The sequence below is a fragment of the Falco cherrug genome, chromosome 2, assembly GCF_023634085.1.
Source record: "Falco cherrug isolate bFalChe1 chromosome 2, bFalChe1.pri, whole genome shotgun sequence".
Classification (NCBI taxonomy): Eukaryota; Metazoa; Chordata; class Aves; order Falconiformes; family Falconidae; genus Falco; species Falco cherrug.
Window position 1 is genome coordinate 3,053,469 of NC_073698.1, and position 18,608 is coordinate 3,072,076.

General features: G+C 51.7%; 2 protein-coding genes across 2 annotated transcripts in view; one reads left to right on the forward strand and one right to left on the reverse strand.

Annotated features, from left to right (window-relative positions):
• Window positions 1-9,246, reverse strand: part of DCHS1 (dachsous cadherin-related 1) — a 55,698-nt gene extending 46,452 nt beyond the window's left edge. Inside the window, exons 1-2 of the mRNA XM_055701649.1 lie at window positions 9,111-9,246; window positions 2,982-4,792 (exon numbers count right to left, since the gene is read on the reverse strand). Of these exons, the coding sequence (XP_055557624.1) occupies window positions 2,982-4,733 (1,752 nt within the window). The 5' untranslated portion in view covers window positions 4,734-4,792; window positions 9,111-9,246. The remainder of the gene's footprint in view (window positions 1-2,981; window positions 4,793-9,110) is intronic.
• LOC129735336 (basic proline-rich protein-like) lies at window positions 8,400-12,785 on the forward strand. Its single transcript, XM_055701628.1, has 2 exons — window positions 8,400-9,606; window positions 10,535-12,785. Exons 1-2 carry the CDS (start codon window positions 8,400-8,402, stop codon window positions 10,579-10,581), a joined length of 1,254 nt encoding a protein of 417 aa, XP_055557603.1. The 3' UTR covers window positions 10,582-12,785.
• Window positions 12,786-18,608: the final 5,823 nt, after the last annotated feature.

Genomic DNA, 18,608 nt, shown 5'->3' on the forward strand with positions numbered 1-18,608 from the left:
AAGACAACCAGTCATTGACTGTCCCTTGCTCTACTTTCTGCTCTAGTCATGTTGACTGATCCTCTGGGCTCCTTCTCTGCTGGTGTTTCTCTCTCATCTCAGACTTGAACTGTCAGTTTGCTATTTCCTTTGCTTAGTGCTCCTGCAGAGTCTGCTACTGTGGGACCTGGCCCATGATAAACATGAGTAATAAATAAAGAAGATGTTATGAGATCCTTTTTCTTTCTTGGAAGAGCAGGCCAGCAACCTGCTCTGCTCATCTCTGTTCAGACAGCAAAGACAAAGACAGACCTGGCAGAGCGGATGGGGTGTGCAAGGGACCAGGAGACCTGCAGCCATTCTTCAAGTCTCTCTGGGTCATCGCATGGACTCCCCATTTCTCCATCATTCTGTCCTGCCCATGGAGAGCAGACATCACTGTCTGAAAATAGACCTGGTCCTCCCAGGGTGTTTTGCTCAAGAAACATGGCAGTCTGATGGTGAATCGAACACATTCAGTTCTGTGCTGACCTTGGAGGCTGTCCTGTGTCCTGCATATCACACTGGCAGGGCCTGCCCATGGCCTAAGCTCTCATGACCATTATGTGGGTCTGGACCAAATCCAGACCTTGACAGAGACCCTTTAACCTCCAAAGGCAGGGTGAGCTCTGATGCCCAGAAGCCACATACAGATGGAGTCAAGAGGGAACAATTGCACACGGGGGCTGTGGGGCAGCACATCTGACATGGGCAACCCCGTGCCAGCTGCTGGCTACCGTGTGACCCCTAACAGCGCCTCTGAAGCCCTTCTGTTTGGGGCAGCAGGGGTGCCGCGGCTGAGGGGTGGCCACACCAGGCAGCTGTGCTCTGAGACCTGGACTCTCTGCCCTGGCTCTACCAGGCTCCTCGACCTGGCTTACTCCTGCTGCGGCCCAGTGCCGAGCCGGCAGCCTGGCCAGCCTCCTTTCCCATCCTCTCACATTTCCCGGCTCAGAGGAAGCAGCAGCAGATGTGTGAGCTGTTTGCTTTGTGCCGAGGCCACGCGGGAGTTACCTGTGCTCAGCCCAGACGCGCCGTTTCCAAACGAAACATGAAGGCTGAGCCAAGACCATCGAAATCTGGCCAAACCCTCAGTTGCTGCCGGCCGCCGGGCCAGCACCTTTCCCTGTGCAGTGCGGAGCTGGGCTGGCCCCTGCGCTACATTGGCCTCACCGTGGCCAGGCAGCCGGGTGCTGGACCAGCTTCTCTGTGCCATCCCCATGGCCCTGCACCGCCTCAGCTCCTCCAGAAGTCCCATGCGCCGTCCCGCCTGTCCCTGCACTCGCAGTCAGGAGCCCAGCCGCCATCTCCGATTGCATTTCCAGAGCGCCTTCCCACACGGCAAGCGGCACTGAGCAGGAAGGCACGGAGAAGGAGAGAGAAGGGGCCTCCCTTCGGGGGCTGCTGCAGCCAAGACATCCCTGCACACGCCTGGGGCCTCCATGCTCACTCAGGGACACATGGCTCCTCCACTCTGACTCTGTCCCCAAGCCCACCCCCACCCTTGACCCCTTCCCCATCTCTGTCCCCGGGCCTGGTCTTGTCCCTGTCCCCATCCCCACCCAGCTGGGACAGTGTGGAGTGTTGCCCTGCACAGACCAGATTCAAATCTTTCCCCACCTAAACCTTCCTCATCATCCCTCACCCACTTCTTCTGCTCAGACTTTCCCCCCAGTCCAACCCTGACCCACTTCCTAGCCCCCCAGTTCTGCCCCATCCTAAACCTTCCCCGTGTCCTTTCTCTGTTCTACACCTGTCCCTTGCTCCCACACAACTCCTCCTTACCCCCAGCTCCTACCCCCTGTCCCCAGCACTCACCCACCCCACGATCCTCTTTCCAGCACTCCCATCCCAGTCTCCTGCATTCACACACCCTAGATGGCCCACACTCACCCGACCATGCCCCCGTGGTGCACTCACAGCATACCCACAGGTGGGTTTTTCTCGCAAGCTCCACTGCCTCCTCCAGACCCACCTGGAAGCCCTTTTCCCTGGCCTCCTCCTGCCTTGTCTCATGGACTCCAGAATTCCTGCTTCCTCTTGCCCCTTCCTCCTGGCCCCAGGGGCACTGCTCACCACCTGGCTCCACAGCTCCTCCCAGCCCCAGCCAGACATCCCAGTACCCCACGACTCCAGCAAAGAAGTACCCCAAACTTCACAGATGCTTGTCCTGATGGACAGTCTGGACGCTGCTTTGGTTGGCAGCGTCTTGCTGCACTACCACACCAGCTCCCCCCTGTCAGCCCCAAGCCCCGTGTCCCTCCATCCTGGCTCAGATGGGCTGCATCACCTGCCTTCAGCAACCAGGGCTCCAGGGCCTGAGCTGTGATTGAAACAACAAACACAGGAGACACAAAAAACACAAAACACAAAAGGCATCCCTGGAGTGTCTTGGGGTCTGCAGAACCTGTCAGCAGGGCAGCACTTCTCCAGGCATCCAGACCTGGGACCTCTCCCTACATGAAGGCTGATGCTGTTTCCAAGGATGTAACAATACCAACTGTTCATAATTATTGCTAATGTTCACAACCAGCCTTACAAATGCTAATAACGTAGGCTAATGATCTCACAGGGGGAGAGAGAAGTTAGCAGCTTGGCTACAAGCAGCTTCCTTGAGGTCCTACCCACTTTGAGTGTTCTGGCTTGCGAGGCAGCTCCACATTTCTGCAAGCAAGGCCTGGCACAGCAGGCTCCAATCTCAGCTGAGGTCAACACTGTGCTTTACACCTCGAGGTGTGCTCATAACCCAGCAGTGGCCTGCAGAAAGGGTGTAACAGGCTCTGCCTCATTTCCGCCTCACACCGAGCACAGGGACCTCTGTCCTACCATTCCTGCTGCAACCAGTGCCCATCTAAGCCATGACAACTGCACCGAACAGCCTTCAGTGGCAGGTCTCCCATCCCAAGCCTTCCACCACCCTGGCCATGCCCTCCTCAAGCTCAGCTCCCGACAGTTGTACCTACCTGTAAGAAGCAGGTCCCAACAGGGGTGTTCTCCTTCAGGGACACATTGTAGAAATTACTCCTGAACACTGGCTCATTGTCATTGACATCCTGCAGGGCCACATGCACCACAGCTGAAGAAGAGAGGGCAGGCGTTCCCCTGTCTGTGGCCAGCACAGTCAGCTGAGGCTGAGGATCCTTCTCATAATCCAGTGGGGCAGCGGTGGTGATGATACCTGTGGCAGGATCAATGGCAAACCAGCTAGAGTGGGTGTCACGGTCATGCACGATACTGTACCGCACTTCCCCATTGGGACCCTGGTCCTTGTCACGAGCTGTCACCTGCAGTACAAAACTCCCCGGGTACACAACCTCAGGGATGCTTTGTTTGTACTCCTGCTGGTCAAAGAGTGGAGGGTTGTCATTGATATCCATCACTTGCAGCACAAAGGCTGATTCTGCCCGGAGTGGGGGTGTTCCTGAGTCGGTAGCCGTCACCCGCAAATCATAGGAGTCTCTTTCTTCCCGATCCAGCAGCTGGTCCACACAGATGAGGTAGATGATGTTGTCCTTCGTAGTGAGGGCAAACTTGCCATCCCCTCCCTCCAGTGTGACATTGACGTTGGAGTACTCGCCATAGTCTGGGTCAGAAACAGAGATGCGTGCCACATACTGGCCAGGCTGGGCTCCCTCAGAGATCTGAGGGGAGCCATCTTCGCTCAGGAAGATGATAGTCATAGTGGGCTGGTTGTCATTGTAGTCACGGACATGAATAGTCACAAAGGCTGTGGTGACCTCAGGATGGACAGCTTTATCCCTTGCCTGCACCACCAGCTCATGCACCTTCCTTACTTCATAGTCCAGACCCTTGTTGAGCTTGATGACTCCAGTCCGAGAGTCAATGGTGAAGTACTGGTCAGGATCGCTCTGCCGCCGGTTGATTTCATAAATCACATCCCCATTGTCACCTTCATCTGCATCAGAGGCAAAGACCTGCAGGATGCTACTGCCAGGTTTCAAGTTCTCTGAGATGAGAGTATGATAACGGCTCTGATTGAAGCTAGGAGCATTGTCATTGATGTCCTGGATGGACACATTCAGTGTCATCTGGGTAGTCTGGGGAGGAGAGCCACCATCATAGGCTTCCAACAGCAGCAAGTACGATGAGCGGTTCTCCCGATCCAAGACATTGCTGACCACCAGGTCCAAATACAGGACCCCATTGGGTCCTCGACGTGTTTCCAGGCGGAAGGCCTGTCCCACATTCTCTCCCTTAATCACATAGCCTTGTGTATTGAGTAGACCACTGTCAGCATCAAAGGCAGGGTCCAAAGGAAATCTGCTGCCAATGGGTGTGTGCTCTGGGATCTGGAAGGTGCTGTGTGGTTTGGGAAAGGCTGGAGCATGGTCATTGATGTCATTCACTTGAATGTTCACTTCTACTGTAATGCCCTCCGGGGTAACAGCAATGAAGCTGTAGCGGTCCCGAGTCTCTCGGTCCAGGACACGAGCTGTTTTGATGATACCGGTGTTTTCATCTATCCCCAAGTCAGTGGTGACACCGCTGCCCTCCTGTGCTGAGATGAAATACATGTAGGCACTAGTTCCAGGGGGCAGGCCAGCACTGATATCCCCAATGATGGTGCCAGCTGGCTGCTCCTCATCTATTTGTAGATCCAAGGTGCCCAGGACAGCAGAACCCTTCCCTGCTCTCAGACCCCCAAGAATTAGCAGCTCCAGCAGAAGCACGGCTGACCCCTTCATCTGCTCCATTGCTAGTGACTTGCAGAGCAGAGCGTGGCTAGATCTCCTTTGCAGTGTGCGCTTTAATCCTGCATGGAATGCAGACCAGAGGATGCTGGTTAGGAGGGAGCAGCAAAGGAAGCACAAGGAAAAAAAAAATCCTGGAGAGGGAAGATCTGCTACGTACCTGCTGCCTGATTGCCCTGTATCACCTATACCTCACAAAGAGCGAAGGTGAAAATGCATCAGAGCAGAGTGTGCCCAGAAGGGAAGTACCTAAAGTCAGCCAAGCAGGTCACACCTGACAGTGCACTGAGGTTAGCAGCTAGTACCTTATATCACAGAGGCTCTCTCCTGCACAGCCAAGCACTCTTCCACCCACCCACCCTCCAGGCAACACTGGATCCAGCTGCCCTAGAGCAGTGTTCCTGTGCCTTTAACAGCTGAATGCTTCCTGGGAGGCTGAGAGGCTGTCTGCAAGACCACAGAGATTTTTGGACAAACAACAGCCTAGCACCTCTCCACCCTGAAAAAAGCTGGTCTCAAATTGGGAGAGAGCTGAACAAGTGACCGTTCTGAGACCCCTCCAGCCCCTGGCCCTGGCAGCGTGCCTTTAAGGACCACAGGGAAATAGGTGCCAAAAACCCCGTGAAGTGCAAATCTGGTGTCCCCGGGAGGGAGCAGCAGAACTGGAGCGGGCTTACATCCAGTGAACAGTAAATCAGAATGGCTGTATTGCAGAGGATGTACCCACAGCTGGGAATGCCCAGGATAAAATCAGACAGGCCCCATTGTTTGGCCTGGCACAGAGATCTGTGGATGCCCCAAGCTGGTACCATGGAGGGTGGTGGCAGTACAGTAGGAACGCAGCAACTCCCTCTCACTGCCAGCTGCTCTGGCTCCTTCCCGGTCCCACACCCTCCACTGCTTACTCTCCTCCTTTGTCTCCTTCTCACTGCTCCTTGCTCATTCTGGCTCCTTCACTCCATTTCCCCCTGCCGTAGCTTCATTTCACTGCAGCAGTGGGGGAGGGACGAGCAGGGAGGAGCGGCTCCCTGCAGCAACACCACTGCTGGACACGCTCCCAGTGCCCAAAGGCTGTCAGCCCTCCAGGGCTCTGCCCACCCTCCCTGCGAACAGCCAGAGAAACACAGCAGTCAAGGAGGACATGAAGAACACCAGTCCCAGTGCTGCTTTCGGCCCCCGGTAAACGAGGCTTAGTGGTCTGCAGGGATGGCGGCAGCATGAGCTCACACTTGGACTCTCTTGAAAGCATTTGCTGCTGGTCCCATAACCACACTCAGGAGCCGCTCATGTCAGGCGCAGGACAGCAGGAACCTCCCTGTCTTGGGGGATGGAGGTGGCTGACATTGCCTAGTTTGGGGACTAAGAATGTCAGCCCTTGATCTAAAGAACCCTCCAGCAGTGTTAACTCTTTCTGGGCGACACAGGACTCAGGAATAATCGAGTCCTCTTTCTCACCTCAGGTCAGCTGTTCAGATTGGTTTTCCCTGTGGAAATCCTGGGTTAGTGACAGAAAGAAAAACATTTAAAAGTGTTTTCTACATATAAATAAGTGTTTGTTTATTTCAGTGGGCATCCAGTGTCTGAGATCCATGGCAAATAAATCCACCTACTCTTCTTCTTCCACCTTGCAAATATGAATCCTCATTATGTCTCAGGAGCAGAAGTCAAAAGAAGGTACTTTTATCACTGTGGGCTGCTAGCTGGGGATCTGCACTCAGTGGTCCTAGACAGGTCTGTGTACCTCTCTGTTGGAGCGAGGTGGAGCTACCCAGCTGGAGGGGTAACTGCATACATCCAGAACGTGCAGAGCTGGGGAACGGGGTCCCAATTTGCTTCTGTGATGAAGCTGCACTATCCTAACTGTGCCCCTGCCACTCAGGTCATGGGGAGGTATGGGGCAGCGGGTTTAAAGCCTTGGCAGGAGGTTAGACAAAAACTAAATAAAAAGTTGAGTAGAAAAACAGACAGAGGGACAAGGCTCCCTCGGGCAATCTCAGTAGCTGAGGACAGGATGAAGCTGAAAGGTCTTAGGTGGTGCCTGGAACAGATCAGGGGACAGATACAGTGAAAAAACCCACCTGGTTTGATTAGTGATGTGGCTCTTGAGAAACAGAAGGGAGTGCAGCAAGGCTTTGTGGGCTGCTGGTAGGGAGGAGAGAAACTTGGAAAAAGAATCTGCGGAGTGTGAAGAGCAGCTGAGAGCACTGGCACAACCAGGGAACACAAGTTATGGTCCTTGGGGTGGGGAGCTGGTGATGAAGGTCTGTGTAAACTTCATTTCCATCCTCCCTGGATACAAGTGGGTAGTTCCAGAGCCTAGTTACCTCTTCAGCAAGAGATGCAGCAGCCAGGTTGCCAAATGGCACTAGTGCAGGATGGGCAGACGGCCATCCATGGTACTAGCAGCCCTCTGTTCCTGTGAAGCTTGCAGGCTTGGGTCACAGAGGAAGACTGCAGTGACCTCAGTGGATGCAGAGTCACCATATCTGAACAGCTGCTTCTAATTAGCAGATAGCCCAGCGCTAGGGGCTGGCTTGACTGGTCCAGGCCCAGCCTGTGTAATGTGAGCCAGACTGCCCTGCTCCCTCTCTGTCCCTCCCACCATCGGGCACTGAGTTCCCTAGTAAAAAATGGCAGCAGAATCCTCTGAAGGAAACGGCTAGCATGAGAATCTGTCCAGAGAGGCGTTTGGGGTCCAGAGCCATAGTAAGGAGGTTGACAGGATGGTTAGCTAAAACGGAGTGAGCTGCAATATACACAAGCATCTTCAAGCCCAGGGCTGACAGACCAACGGCACCAGGAAATCCCAACCTACACTTAGCAGATAAGTCACATTTAGCAAAAAAGACACAGATTTAGAGAGGGACCACTGCATGCATCCCTGCCTGCCTGCCAGTGGGCACCTCACATCTCATGTCAGCCATGAGGAAGGGGAAGCAGGCCCACAGCGGCCCCAGCAGAGAAGCTGGAAAGACGGCACCCACTGTGCATGCCACAAACAGATGTCAGAGTGCTTGCTGTGCAAAAGCTCCATCAAAGCTGCAGATGCTGCTGGTGCCATACCCAAAGTCTCACATGAGAGGCCATGACTCACATAATGATCTTTTTGAGACTTCAGTCCAGATGAGGAAGGATTCAGAAGCCTTTTTAATCTTTGCTGAGCACCAGCCACTGACCTGGACTATGCTTTTCTCTCCTACATCCACACAGATGTCTGTCTCTGGAGTTTCAGATTATCTGCCCTCAGAACCAGACACAGCCCAGGCTTGCCTCCAGTGCAGCCTCAGGCTAACGACTCACTTTCAACCCCTGCTATCTACAGTCAATCTCCATGCCGCCTAGCCCTCCTACCACCTCCCACCCAGGCCTTCAGGACCAGCACTCTATTGCTCACTCCTAGCCCTGCCACACAGCCTCAGCTCCCTCTGACAACAGGTCTGAGTGGTGGCCAACGGCGGTGACCATCCTCTCATGAGGATGCAGTCAAGCTCCACTGCATCCCTGTGCATCCCATTTCTGTGCCACACTGGAGCTTCCCGCAGGCTGTCATGTCTCTGAAAACGCTTCCCCCACAAAGGAAGCTCTAATAAAATTTCCTCATGCATCAGCCAGTTCCCACAATCCCAGCCTACATGCATCTCAGCGCTGACCTGGCCCCTGCCATCCCGCATGCCCATCGCTGAGGTGCCTCAAGGCTCTCTCTGCTCCCTGTCCACCGGTGCCCCCAGGCTGTCGGGGTTTTCTCTGCCCCAGAGCTCCCAGGCAGCCCGGCCCCCCAGGCTCACGGGGTTCCCCGCCCCGCCTCGGGCTCCCCAGCCGCCGGGCCCACCGCCTGCTGCTGCTCCCCGTCCCCCCGCACAGCCCGGCCCCGGGGGGAGCTCCGGCACGGTGCGGCCGCCGTGCCGGAGCCCTGCCAGCCCCGGGCCCCCGCTACGCTCGGCCCCCCCAGCCCCCGCCCGGCGCCTCCGCGGCGACCACTGCGCGCCCGCCCCTCGGCGGCGCTGCCCCTGCGGCGGCACCGGCGGCGCCGGTCCGGTCCCGCGCCCGCCCCGTCCCGCTCGCCCGCTGCCAGCGGCGGCCCTGCTGCCGTCGCGCCAGGGGCGAGGCCGGTCCGGCCGCGGATCCGTGGTGCTGCGCCGCCGTGGGCGCGCCCCCCCCCGCCCGCCCCCCCCCGCCCCATTGTCTGCGCAGCGGAGGCAGAACAAAGCGCCCGGTCCCGGTCTCAGTCCCCGTTCCGATGCCGGTTCTGGTCCCGGTCCCGGTCCCGGTCCCGGTTCGTGTGCGGACCGGCCCGCCGTGCGGCGCTGCCGACGTGCGGCGGACCGGGGCGGGCGGCGGGGCAGCCGGAGCGGGCCGGTGCCCGGCGCTGCTGGCACTTACACCGTACGTCCCGCGCCGGCGGCGCTCACATCCCGCAGGACCCGGCCCCGCCGAGACGCCCCGCAGCCGCGCCGGTACCCCGGTGCGCTCCGATACCGCGGTCGCTTCGCCACCGCTGGCCTCTCCGGTACCCGCAGCTCTCCGGTGCCCTGCCGTGCCGCGGCCGCCCCGGTGTTCCGGCGTGCCGGCCTTCCCGGTGCGGCGGCCGCCCCGGTGCCGCGGTCGCCCCGCGGAGCGCTCGGCGGCAGGCGGCGGGTCGGCGCTGGCTCGGCGCGGCGGCTCCTGCTGAAACCCGACCCAGCGCCGCCCTCAGCCCCCCGCTCCCCCCGCCGCCCCCATCCCCGCCCCGCCACCGGAGCGCGCGGCAGAGCGCGGCCCCGCAGCAGCCCCGGGCAGCGGGGCGGCGTGGCGGGGGCACGGGGTACGGAGGGGCCAGGGAGCAGCGGCGGGGAGAAGGTGGTCGGTGCGGAGCGGGAGGAAGGGCTGGAGCCCCGGGGTAAGGGGGGCTGAGGGGAAAGCAACGGGTGACGGGAGCCCGGGCAAATGGGAAGGGGTCGGCAGGAGCGAGAGGCAGGGCTGTGGTGGGCCGGGACAGGGCTGGGCAGGAGATGCAGGGAGGCAGTGGGTGACACCGGGGGCGTGTGGGGGCACGATCGAGGAGGCACAGCCTGTTCTCTGCTCTCTACCGCAGTCCCGTCCTCAGCACAGAGCCCAGAGCCTGAGCACGTGTAACCTGCCAACACCTTGACTCACATCAGGGCTTCCAGTGTCCAGGCTGGAAGGTCTCACCTGTAGTGCCTGCGCTGTGAGCGACTGGGGCCCCACCAAGTCTTCATAAAGCGACAAACCAAGAATCTGCTGCGTGACTGTCTAGGCTGCTCCACCAGTGGCTGGCTCTCTGGCTTGTCTTGACCCCTCAGACTGGTTTTCACTGCTCCAGACGGGCCAGGCCACAGCCGTGTTGGTGCGTCTGTTGGGGGCCACTCAGCTTTCAGGACAATCATCACTACTGGGCCTTCTTTTATTTCTTAGCAGAGAAATTGCCATCGACTGAGGGCTGTGACAGTCCATTGCTAAGATCGTGTGCTATAAAGGCCACAGCTCAGTCTGCTTCATCAGGAAACTGTCTAGGGTCTTCCGTCAGTGACGATCAATTCAAACAGAGAATGTGGACCTCCAGACTAGTTTCATAGAGAAAGAACCCTTCAAAATTTGCGTGTCTGCACCCCTTCCCAAATACCTTATAGGCTCAGCTGGATTTAGAAACAAGAAGTAACTAACTCTGGATTACTTTTACTGATCTAAAGGTACCTTGGAGAAACCAAATACTCTGGACCCTGAACAGCACATCTTACAATTCTTAACATAAATTCACCAAGCTATAATATATTCAGTTTATTTCCTCCTACATCTATCTTCTGCAGGTCACAGGAAGACAGGAAAGAAGTTCAGAAGAAGGGAGCAAGGATGATAAAGGTCCATCATCTTCAATGCATGGAACAATTTAGTTTCCATTTTGGAAAGGAGGCAAACAAGGGGAATGAGGAAGAGGACAATGAAATTATGAATGGTCTCTGGGGGTTGATTTTGTTCAGCTCTGTGGAGCTGATTTTGTTCACTGCATCTTCCAATATAAAAGCGGCATGAAATGAGGCCAACAGAAGCCAAGATCGAAACAAACAAAAGAAGGTGATACTTCATGTGAGTGGCTGTGGACCCAGGGAACTTCTTGCCATAACATGCTGTGGATGCTCAAAATTCACATTGGCCCAGGTGGTGTCTGAATTAGTTCACAGAAGAGAAATTCTTTGATGGGTCCTGAATAGAGGAAACCACCTCCAGCTCATAACGTCGTGTGAGTCACGAAGAGTTGGGTCTGGAGGTGTACTCGAGGTGACATATTGTGTATGCTTCTCCTGCTCTTCCCACACCTTCCTGTGCATCCACTCGTAGACACTGTTGGAGCCTGGGCTAGAGGGAGTCTTGAGCTGACTCCCAATGAGATGGTCCCTATAATCTTGTGTCTGTCCCAGTTTTAACAACAACATTTCAGCCTTGATTTAGCTATTCTGTCTTTATCTCTCTTTATTTTTGTCTACAATTTTTTTTCCTTACATTACCTTATTCCCTCCCAGATATTTTCAGAAACAGCAGTAAGCTTATCATTCAGCATCTCTTCTTCTAAATGGAACAAACTTTGTGCTCTTATTTTACGATCAGCTATCCATTGGTGTTATCCTAGTTGCTATTCCATATGTATGTCTTCTAGTTTAAATTAATGTATCTTTAGTATAGCAGATCAGCGTTCCCACTGTGTTCTGAAAAAATATCATCTGCACCTTACAGAAAAGTATTTAAGGGAAGGCTTCTTTACTGGAAATGTCTTGTTTACTGTACTTCAGGATGACATTTGCTTTTTCATGGTTGCGTCATCTTACTGTCTTACATGCGACACATGCAGGTATTCTTCCCCTTCTGTGGTTTCTAACTAGGGTCATTTCCATCTTCTGGCCAAATATTTTCCAATACATTGCTAAGACCAAGATCCACAACGTGATTTAGGCATATACTCTCTATGGTTTCTAATACCTTGGTGGCAACACCTTTATAGATACGGGTTCAAATGCATTAACTTTTACTTTTTGATACATTAATCAAATATATGGGGCTGACGGTGCTGAAAGATGTTGATGTGATCACAAGGCTGCTGTCTATATAAACATTTGTGCCTTTGGAGAGGTCCTTGCTGATTAGAAACAAGTTAATAAAGCTGGCAGATCTTTAATGACACTTCACATAGAGGGCAACAGCTCTTGAATCCTATGTGTAAGAAATCAGGAAAGGAAGGCAAGAGACTGACATGGCTGAGTACAGACCTGCTGGTCAAACTAAAGGGCAAGAAGGAAATGCACAGGCAGTGGAAGTGGGGCAGGTATCCTGGGAAGAGTATAGGGACCTTGCCCGGTGTGTAGGGATGGGGTCAGGAAGGCTAAGGTGGAGCTGGAGCTGAACTTGGCAAGGGATGCAAAGAACAAGAAGGTCTTCTACAGGTATGCCAGCCAGAAAAGGAAGGTCGAAGAAAGCGTACCCCCTCGATGCACACAACTGGCAAATTGGTAACAAGGGATGAGAAGGCTGAGGTACTCAACAACTTTTTTGCCTCAGTCTTCACTGACGGCCTCTCTTCCCACACCTCCCAAGTGGATGGATGTCAGGGCAGGGACTGGGGGAGCAAAGTCCCTCCCACTATAAGAGAAGGTCAGGTTTGAAACCACCTGAGCAACCTGAACATACATGAGTCTGTGGGACCTGATGAGATGCATCCCAGAGGCCTGAGGGAGTTGGCTGATGCAGTTGCGAAGCCACTTTCCATGATAACTGAAAAGTCATGGCAGTCAGGTGAAGTCTCCAGTGACTGGAAAAAGGGAAACATTGCACCCAGTTCTAAAAAGGGTAGAAAGGAACTACCGACCTGGCAGCCTCACCTCTGTGCCTGGGAAAGTCATGGAACAGATTGTCCTAGAAGCTATGTTAAGGCACATGGAGGACAGGGAGGTGATTCAACACACCCAGCATGGCTCCACCAAGGGCAAGTCCTGCCTGACCAACCTAGTGGCCTTCTATGATGGAGTGACTGCATCAGTGGACAAGGGAAGAGCTACAGATGTCATCTACCCAGACTTCTGTAAAGCCTTTGACACCGCACCGCCCCCCCCCCCCCAACATCCTTCTCTCTAAACTGGAGAGAGACAGATTTGATGGGTGGACTGTTCAGTGGATGAGGAATTGGTTGGATGGTTGCATCCAGAGGGCAGCGGTCAACAGCTCAATGTTTGGATTGAGATCAGTGACCAGTGGTGTCCCTGAGGGGTCTGTATTAGGACGTGACACAGCCAGTGGGATCAAGTGCACCCTCAGCAAGTCTTCAGATGACACCAAGCTGAATGGTGTGGTTGACATGCCTGAGGGACAGGATGCTGTTCAGAGGGACCTTGACAAGCTTGAGAAGTGGGGCCCTGTGAACCTTGTGAGGTTCAACAGTGCCAAGTGCAACGTTCTGCGCCTGGGTAAGGGCCAGTCCTGGTATCAATACAGGCTGGGGGACGAAGGGGTTGAAAGCAGCCCTGCAGAGAAGGACCTGGGGCTACTGGTAGGTGAGAAGCTCAACATGGCCCAGCAATGTGCGCTCACAGCCCAGAAAGCCAACAGAATGCTGGGCTGCATCCCCAGCAGTGTGGCCAGCAGGTTGAGGAAAGTAATTCTGCCCCTCTGCCCCACTCTGGAGAGATGCCACCTGGTATACGGTGTCCAGCTCTGGAGTCCTCAGCACAGGACAGACATGGACCTGTTGGAGCAAGTCCAGAGGAGGTCACAAAGATGATCAGAGGCTTGGAACACCTCTCCTGTGAGGACAGGCTGAGAAAGTTGGGGCTGTTCAGCCTGGAGAAGAGAAGGCTCCGGGGAGACCTTAGAGCAGCCTTTCAGTACTTAAATGGGGCTTGTAAGAAAGATGGGGACAGACTATTTAGTAGGGCCTGTAGTGGTAGGACAAGGGGGGTGCTTTGAAACTAAAGGAGAGTAGTTTCAGGCTAGATATAAGGAGGAAATTTTTTACTGTAAGGGTGGTGACACACTGGCACAGGTTGCCCAGAGAGGTGGTCAGTGCCGCATCCCTGGAAGTATTCAAGGCCAGGTTGGATGGGGCTCTGAGAAACCTTATCTAGTTGAAGATGTCCCCCCGATCATTGCAAGCGGGTTGGACTAAATGGCATTTAAAGGTCCCTTCTGACGCAAAAATGTTCTGTGATTGTGTGAATTTAACATTACACTCGCCTTTAAGAAAGGCAAGGAGGAACTCAGAGTACCATCAGTTTGTCAGGGTCATCTCCATTCCCAGAAGACTCATTGACCCCATTCTCTTGGAATCCATTTTTGAACATATGGAGAACAAGGAGGCAATCAGGAACAGTCAGCATAGATTTAGCAAGCACAAATTGTGCTTGAGCAGCCCGGTTAACTTCTCTGAAAAATGACTGGCTATACGGATGAAGGGAAAGCAGTGGATGCAAAGTGCCTTGACAGTGAATTTTCATTTTTAACCTGAGGAAATATGGGCTGAATGAATGGAGCATTAGGTGGGCTGAAAAATGGCTGCCCCTCTGGGCTTGAAGGGTAGTGATCAATGACTCAATATGAGGTTGGTGCCTGGCAGCCAACAAAGTACACCAAGCATTGATTTGGGAGACATTATTCAGTAATATTCCAAGATGACACAGTGTAAGTTTGCAGATGGCATTAGGAGGGGTGGCCAATATGTTGCATGGCAGAACTTTGGTCCAGAGAGATCTAGAAACTCCAAGAATTGGATTAGCAGAAACCTCATGAAGCTCAATAAAGAGAAGTATAAAGTTCCGCACCTGAGGCAGAATAATGCCGTAGTTGGTACAAGGTTGGGAACCAACTGGCTGAGTTGCAGTCCTGCTGAAATGAATGTGAAGGCAGGGGTGGACACTGAATTAAGAGGCAATAATATGCTCTCGTTGCATATGCTTGCATTGCAAATAAAGCAAACACCTTTACTGCACTACATAAGGAGAAGGGTGAGCAGCAGATCAAGGGAAATAGGTATCCCCCTTGACTTGGGAGGTGGTGAAGCCACACTTGGAATCCTATGTACGTTTGGCTCCCCCTGTTTGTGAGGGATATGGAAAACTGTAGGAGATAGGTAGGGGGCTGATTTATAAAGAGACACTGAAGAAGCTGGGCTTGCTCAGTCTGATGATGAGTAGGCTAAGAGGCTTTTTAATGGCATCCTACTGCTACTTAAAGGACAGGTTAAAGAGATGATGGTACTAAATGTGTCTTCATAGCAGCAGACAACAGAACAGTAACAATGGCCACAATTACAGCTTGAGAGATTCAGAGTGAGCATTAGGAAAACTTCTTTTCACCCGGAGAGTAGTGTAGCACTGGAAAAAGCTGCTTTTGAGCTGTGAATCTTGGCTCCTTGCAAGTTTTCAAGGCTGATCTGACCTATCGACAGTCTATCTTCAAATGAGAGGTTGGAATATGCGTCTCTGGACATCCTTTTTTAACCATGAAGGACTGTCTACTATGAATCTATGAATTTCATTCCATTTCTGTTATGCTGCTCCTTAATAGTAGCTTTTCACTTTTATGATGTTTTGGTCATCCTCTATACTCACAATGCCTCTTTAATTTGTGTCACTGATCAACCTTATCAGTATACTTCTTTTTTTTTTTTTCTGAGATCTTTACTGAAAAAAATTAAATAGATGAGCTCCAAAACTGATCCTTGAAAAGACGGTGCATTTCTTCAAGCATAAAAATCTTGATTTACTGGTAATTTTTTTTTTTTTCCGTCTTCCCCATCTTACAATTTTTGTATTAATTTCTGTCTTCTCCATTTGAATAAATAATTTCTCATGTGTTACTGTAGTCTGACCAACTTTTTTTCTTGGTCCCCCCAAAAAACACTTATAAAGTGAGTTGTTTAATGTGCTCGTCTGGCATGATTTGGCAGACTTGGTGCATTTGATCACATTTGCCATTTATTGTCATGTTTTCAAATAATCATTTCCCTTTAAAATCTGCTTTGAAATCTTTATACTATTGCAAGCAATCTGAATTTCCCTAGGTCACTCACTTCAGTCCTCCTTTCTTCAGTCTCTGTAATGTTTGTTATTCTTCAGCCCCATGGCATTACCCCAGATCATTAAACAACCCTTCTGTCAGACTTGCAATTTGTACACGAGTGCTGCCTCTACTTAGAGATGGAAATTAGTGGATTCCTTTTGGTCTCCTAGTAAATTATAATTTACTATATATTCTTGGAGCCCCATGGCAAGAGAGGGAAGAACAGATCCATATGATGTGCTTGCACATTCAGAGAGATCTTGGACAGTCTTTCTGATAAGCAAGCATCTTTGGAGCTGTATGTAGACTGGTAGAAAAATTTAAGTCAAGGTATGCCTTGTAAGAGCAACTAAGACACAGAAATGAGCAGAAATATGTTATTCAGCTATTAGGGCAGAAGGTTACTGCTAGTAGTAAAGGTTGAGACAGGACTGCAAGGCTCCCAGCTGTGTCATGCCTTTGGGTAGAATTATTAATGATATAGAGATCAGACTATGGAGAAGGGAGCAAAATTTGAAGATGAGTGAATCAGTGCTTTGCTGAACTTCTGAAATTGAAATAATGCAAGAGCTAGTGAAACATGGCAAACTGGAGTCAGTGCTGACCAAAGCATAGCTGGTAGGCAGCACAGAAAATGTGCTTTCTGCATGCTTTGTGTTTCCCTAGACCTACAGGCAAATACTGCAATGTAATGGGAAGTCGTGCTATCTCTTATGTTGCTGTTCTGCCACCACAATGACCCTGATCCTGGAGCCATGCATGTCCCCACCCAGACTGGACTTTGCATGCTCTCACCCTCATCCATAGCAGGTGGGAAGTAGTCTGGCAGTTTAGCACCTTCCTGCTAGATGGCAACTTGCTCCTGAACCGGATGGGAGCAATCTGGCAGGTAGCCCAGCAGGACTGAGCAAATTGCTCAGAGGCTTCCATTCTTGCAAGCTGGAGTCTGGCTCAAAAGTCCCAAACAGGAAATCCTTCTAGGATGTGCTTAGGCTCTGATTCCCGGATGTTCACAGCAAAAAAAAAAGACTTCCTGCATTCAGAGTGAAGGTTAAAAATAAAAGAAGCCAGGCACCTGCTAGAAACATACATAGCCAGGGCAGGGATGGGGACAGAAGTGAGTGGATAACTCTCCCCAAGACAGGAGTAAGTTTTTTTGGCTGAGATCCGAAGTTTGCCTCTGTCATTTGGAATGCCCTTGAGATCCAAGAAAGAGTTGCAAGATCATTTCACCCAGCAAATGGAGCTGGTACCTCGGCTTTGCGGCTCTATATTCACATCCTGGTCAAAGGGAAATGCTGCTAGTGCACTGCTGCTGGATGTAACTTGACTAGGTAGCTTTGAACCTTGCAGTGGAAGAGTTCTTCTGCATCTCCTGCTTGTCTAGATGGCCACAAATCACATAAAGTTCTTGCAACAGGCATATTTCTGTGCCATAGGGTTTGTTCATGAGCAGCCTGGAGCCCTGAATGTAAGCTGCTCTCCCTGGGCTGCATGTGATGCATGGTTTTAGGGTAGAGCAGGCAAAGTTCATGGCTTGTGTTAATTTGTTTATATGCACATTTACAATCTTGAAAATTTGGGGAAGCTCTGTCAGTGTTGGGAGCAGCTGGATTTAGCAGTGGTCTTATCATCACACTTATGCTCCATTATAGAGGAATGAAGCTGGGTTAATTAGCACTGACAATATACAACTGTGGGTTGGCTTCAGGGGCTGTTGTTTGGCCAATGTAGATAAGGTGCAGGTGTGGCTGGTTAAGTTAAGTGGTTGAGAGCCAATGAAGAGAGAGCTGCCGAGGAAGAAGCAGAGAGAATGCGTGCCTAGGATGAGGAGAAGGCAGCAGAGGGACAGGTGTGAAGAGTGTGCTGGTATGAGATGGTAAAAGACCTTGTTGCAGCTTGATAGGTTGGAGAGTGCTGTGACACTCCATCATGTTTGAAGTAAGGATACCCAGCCATCACTTCCTCTTGCTTCCTGTGTTTCTCATGGTAACCTGGTAAGGACTCCTACAGTCTGTTTTCTAGGGGTCTATCTAGCACAGCCCTAAATGCCCTGAATGCTTCATTTTCAACCTTGCCTACTTTTTTAGACAAATCTTTTAGCACAGCAAGACCTGTGAAATAGATGGTCTTAAAATGTTGCTCCTTGCTACCTCCTTGTTTTGAACTTACATTATACCATGCATCTTGCAGGCTGGGAGTCCCCCTGCTCATTGTTTTACCTGGACTTGCTCTTAATTATGCCAGTTCCTTGTACTCCCAATTATCGGTTCTCTTGTAATTCAGCTTGGGACTTCTCAGGCCGCTCTTTTGATATTATTTTAAGTTATAGCAGCATCTAAAGGTTAAGACTTCAAGTGCAGCAATAAGACAATTCATGTGCAGAAGGCAAAATAATTTAAAGTCAAAACAAGTAGGTAGATACCACAAAGATCATGGAAGGATAAGGCTACAAGTAAGATAAATAGCAACTATATTCTTTGCTGGTACTTTCTAAACAGCATAGCATAGGCAGATTATAAACAGTAGGAAAAAATCTAGGGCTGTCAGCTGCTTCATTCCCATTCCTCAGAGAGGGTTCAATTGAACCCAGAAGCCCCTGTCATGCTCAGCGGATGAGCGCTTAACTAGTTCTTAAAGTCTTCCCATAATGAAGACTTCATAAACCTGCCACTCAATCTATTCAGTGTTAAATTTTCTTTGCTATTATTTAAACACATTAGTTCTTGTACTATCTGTCACGAATACTGGAAATTGTTTGCTTTGCAACTGTCTTTTACAAATCAAGGTGGTTATCGTATCTTCTCACTCTTCTTTAAACTAAACTGCCCAAGAGCATTT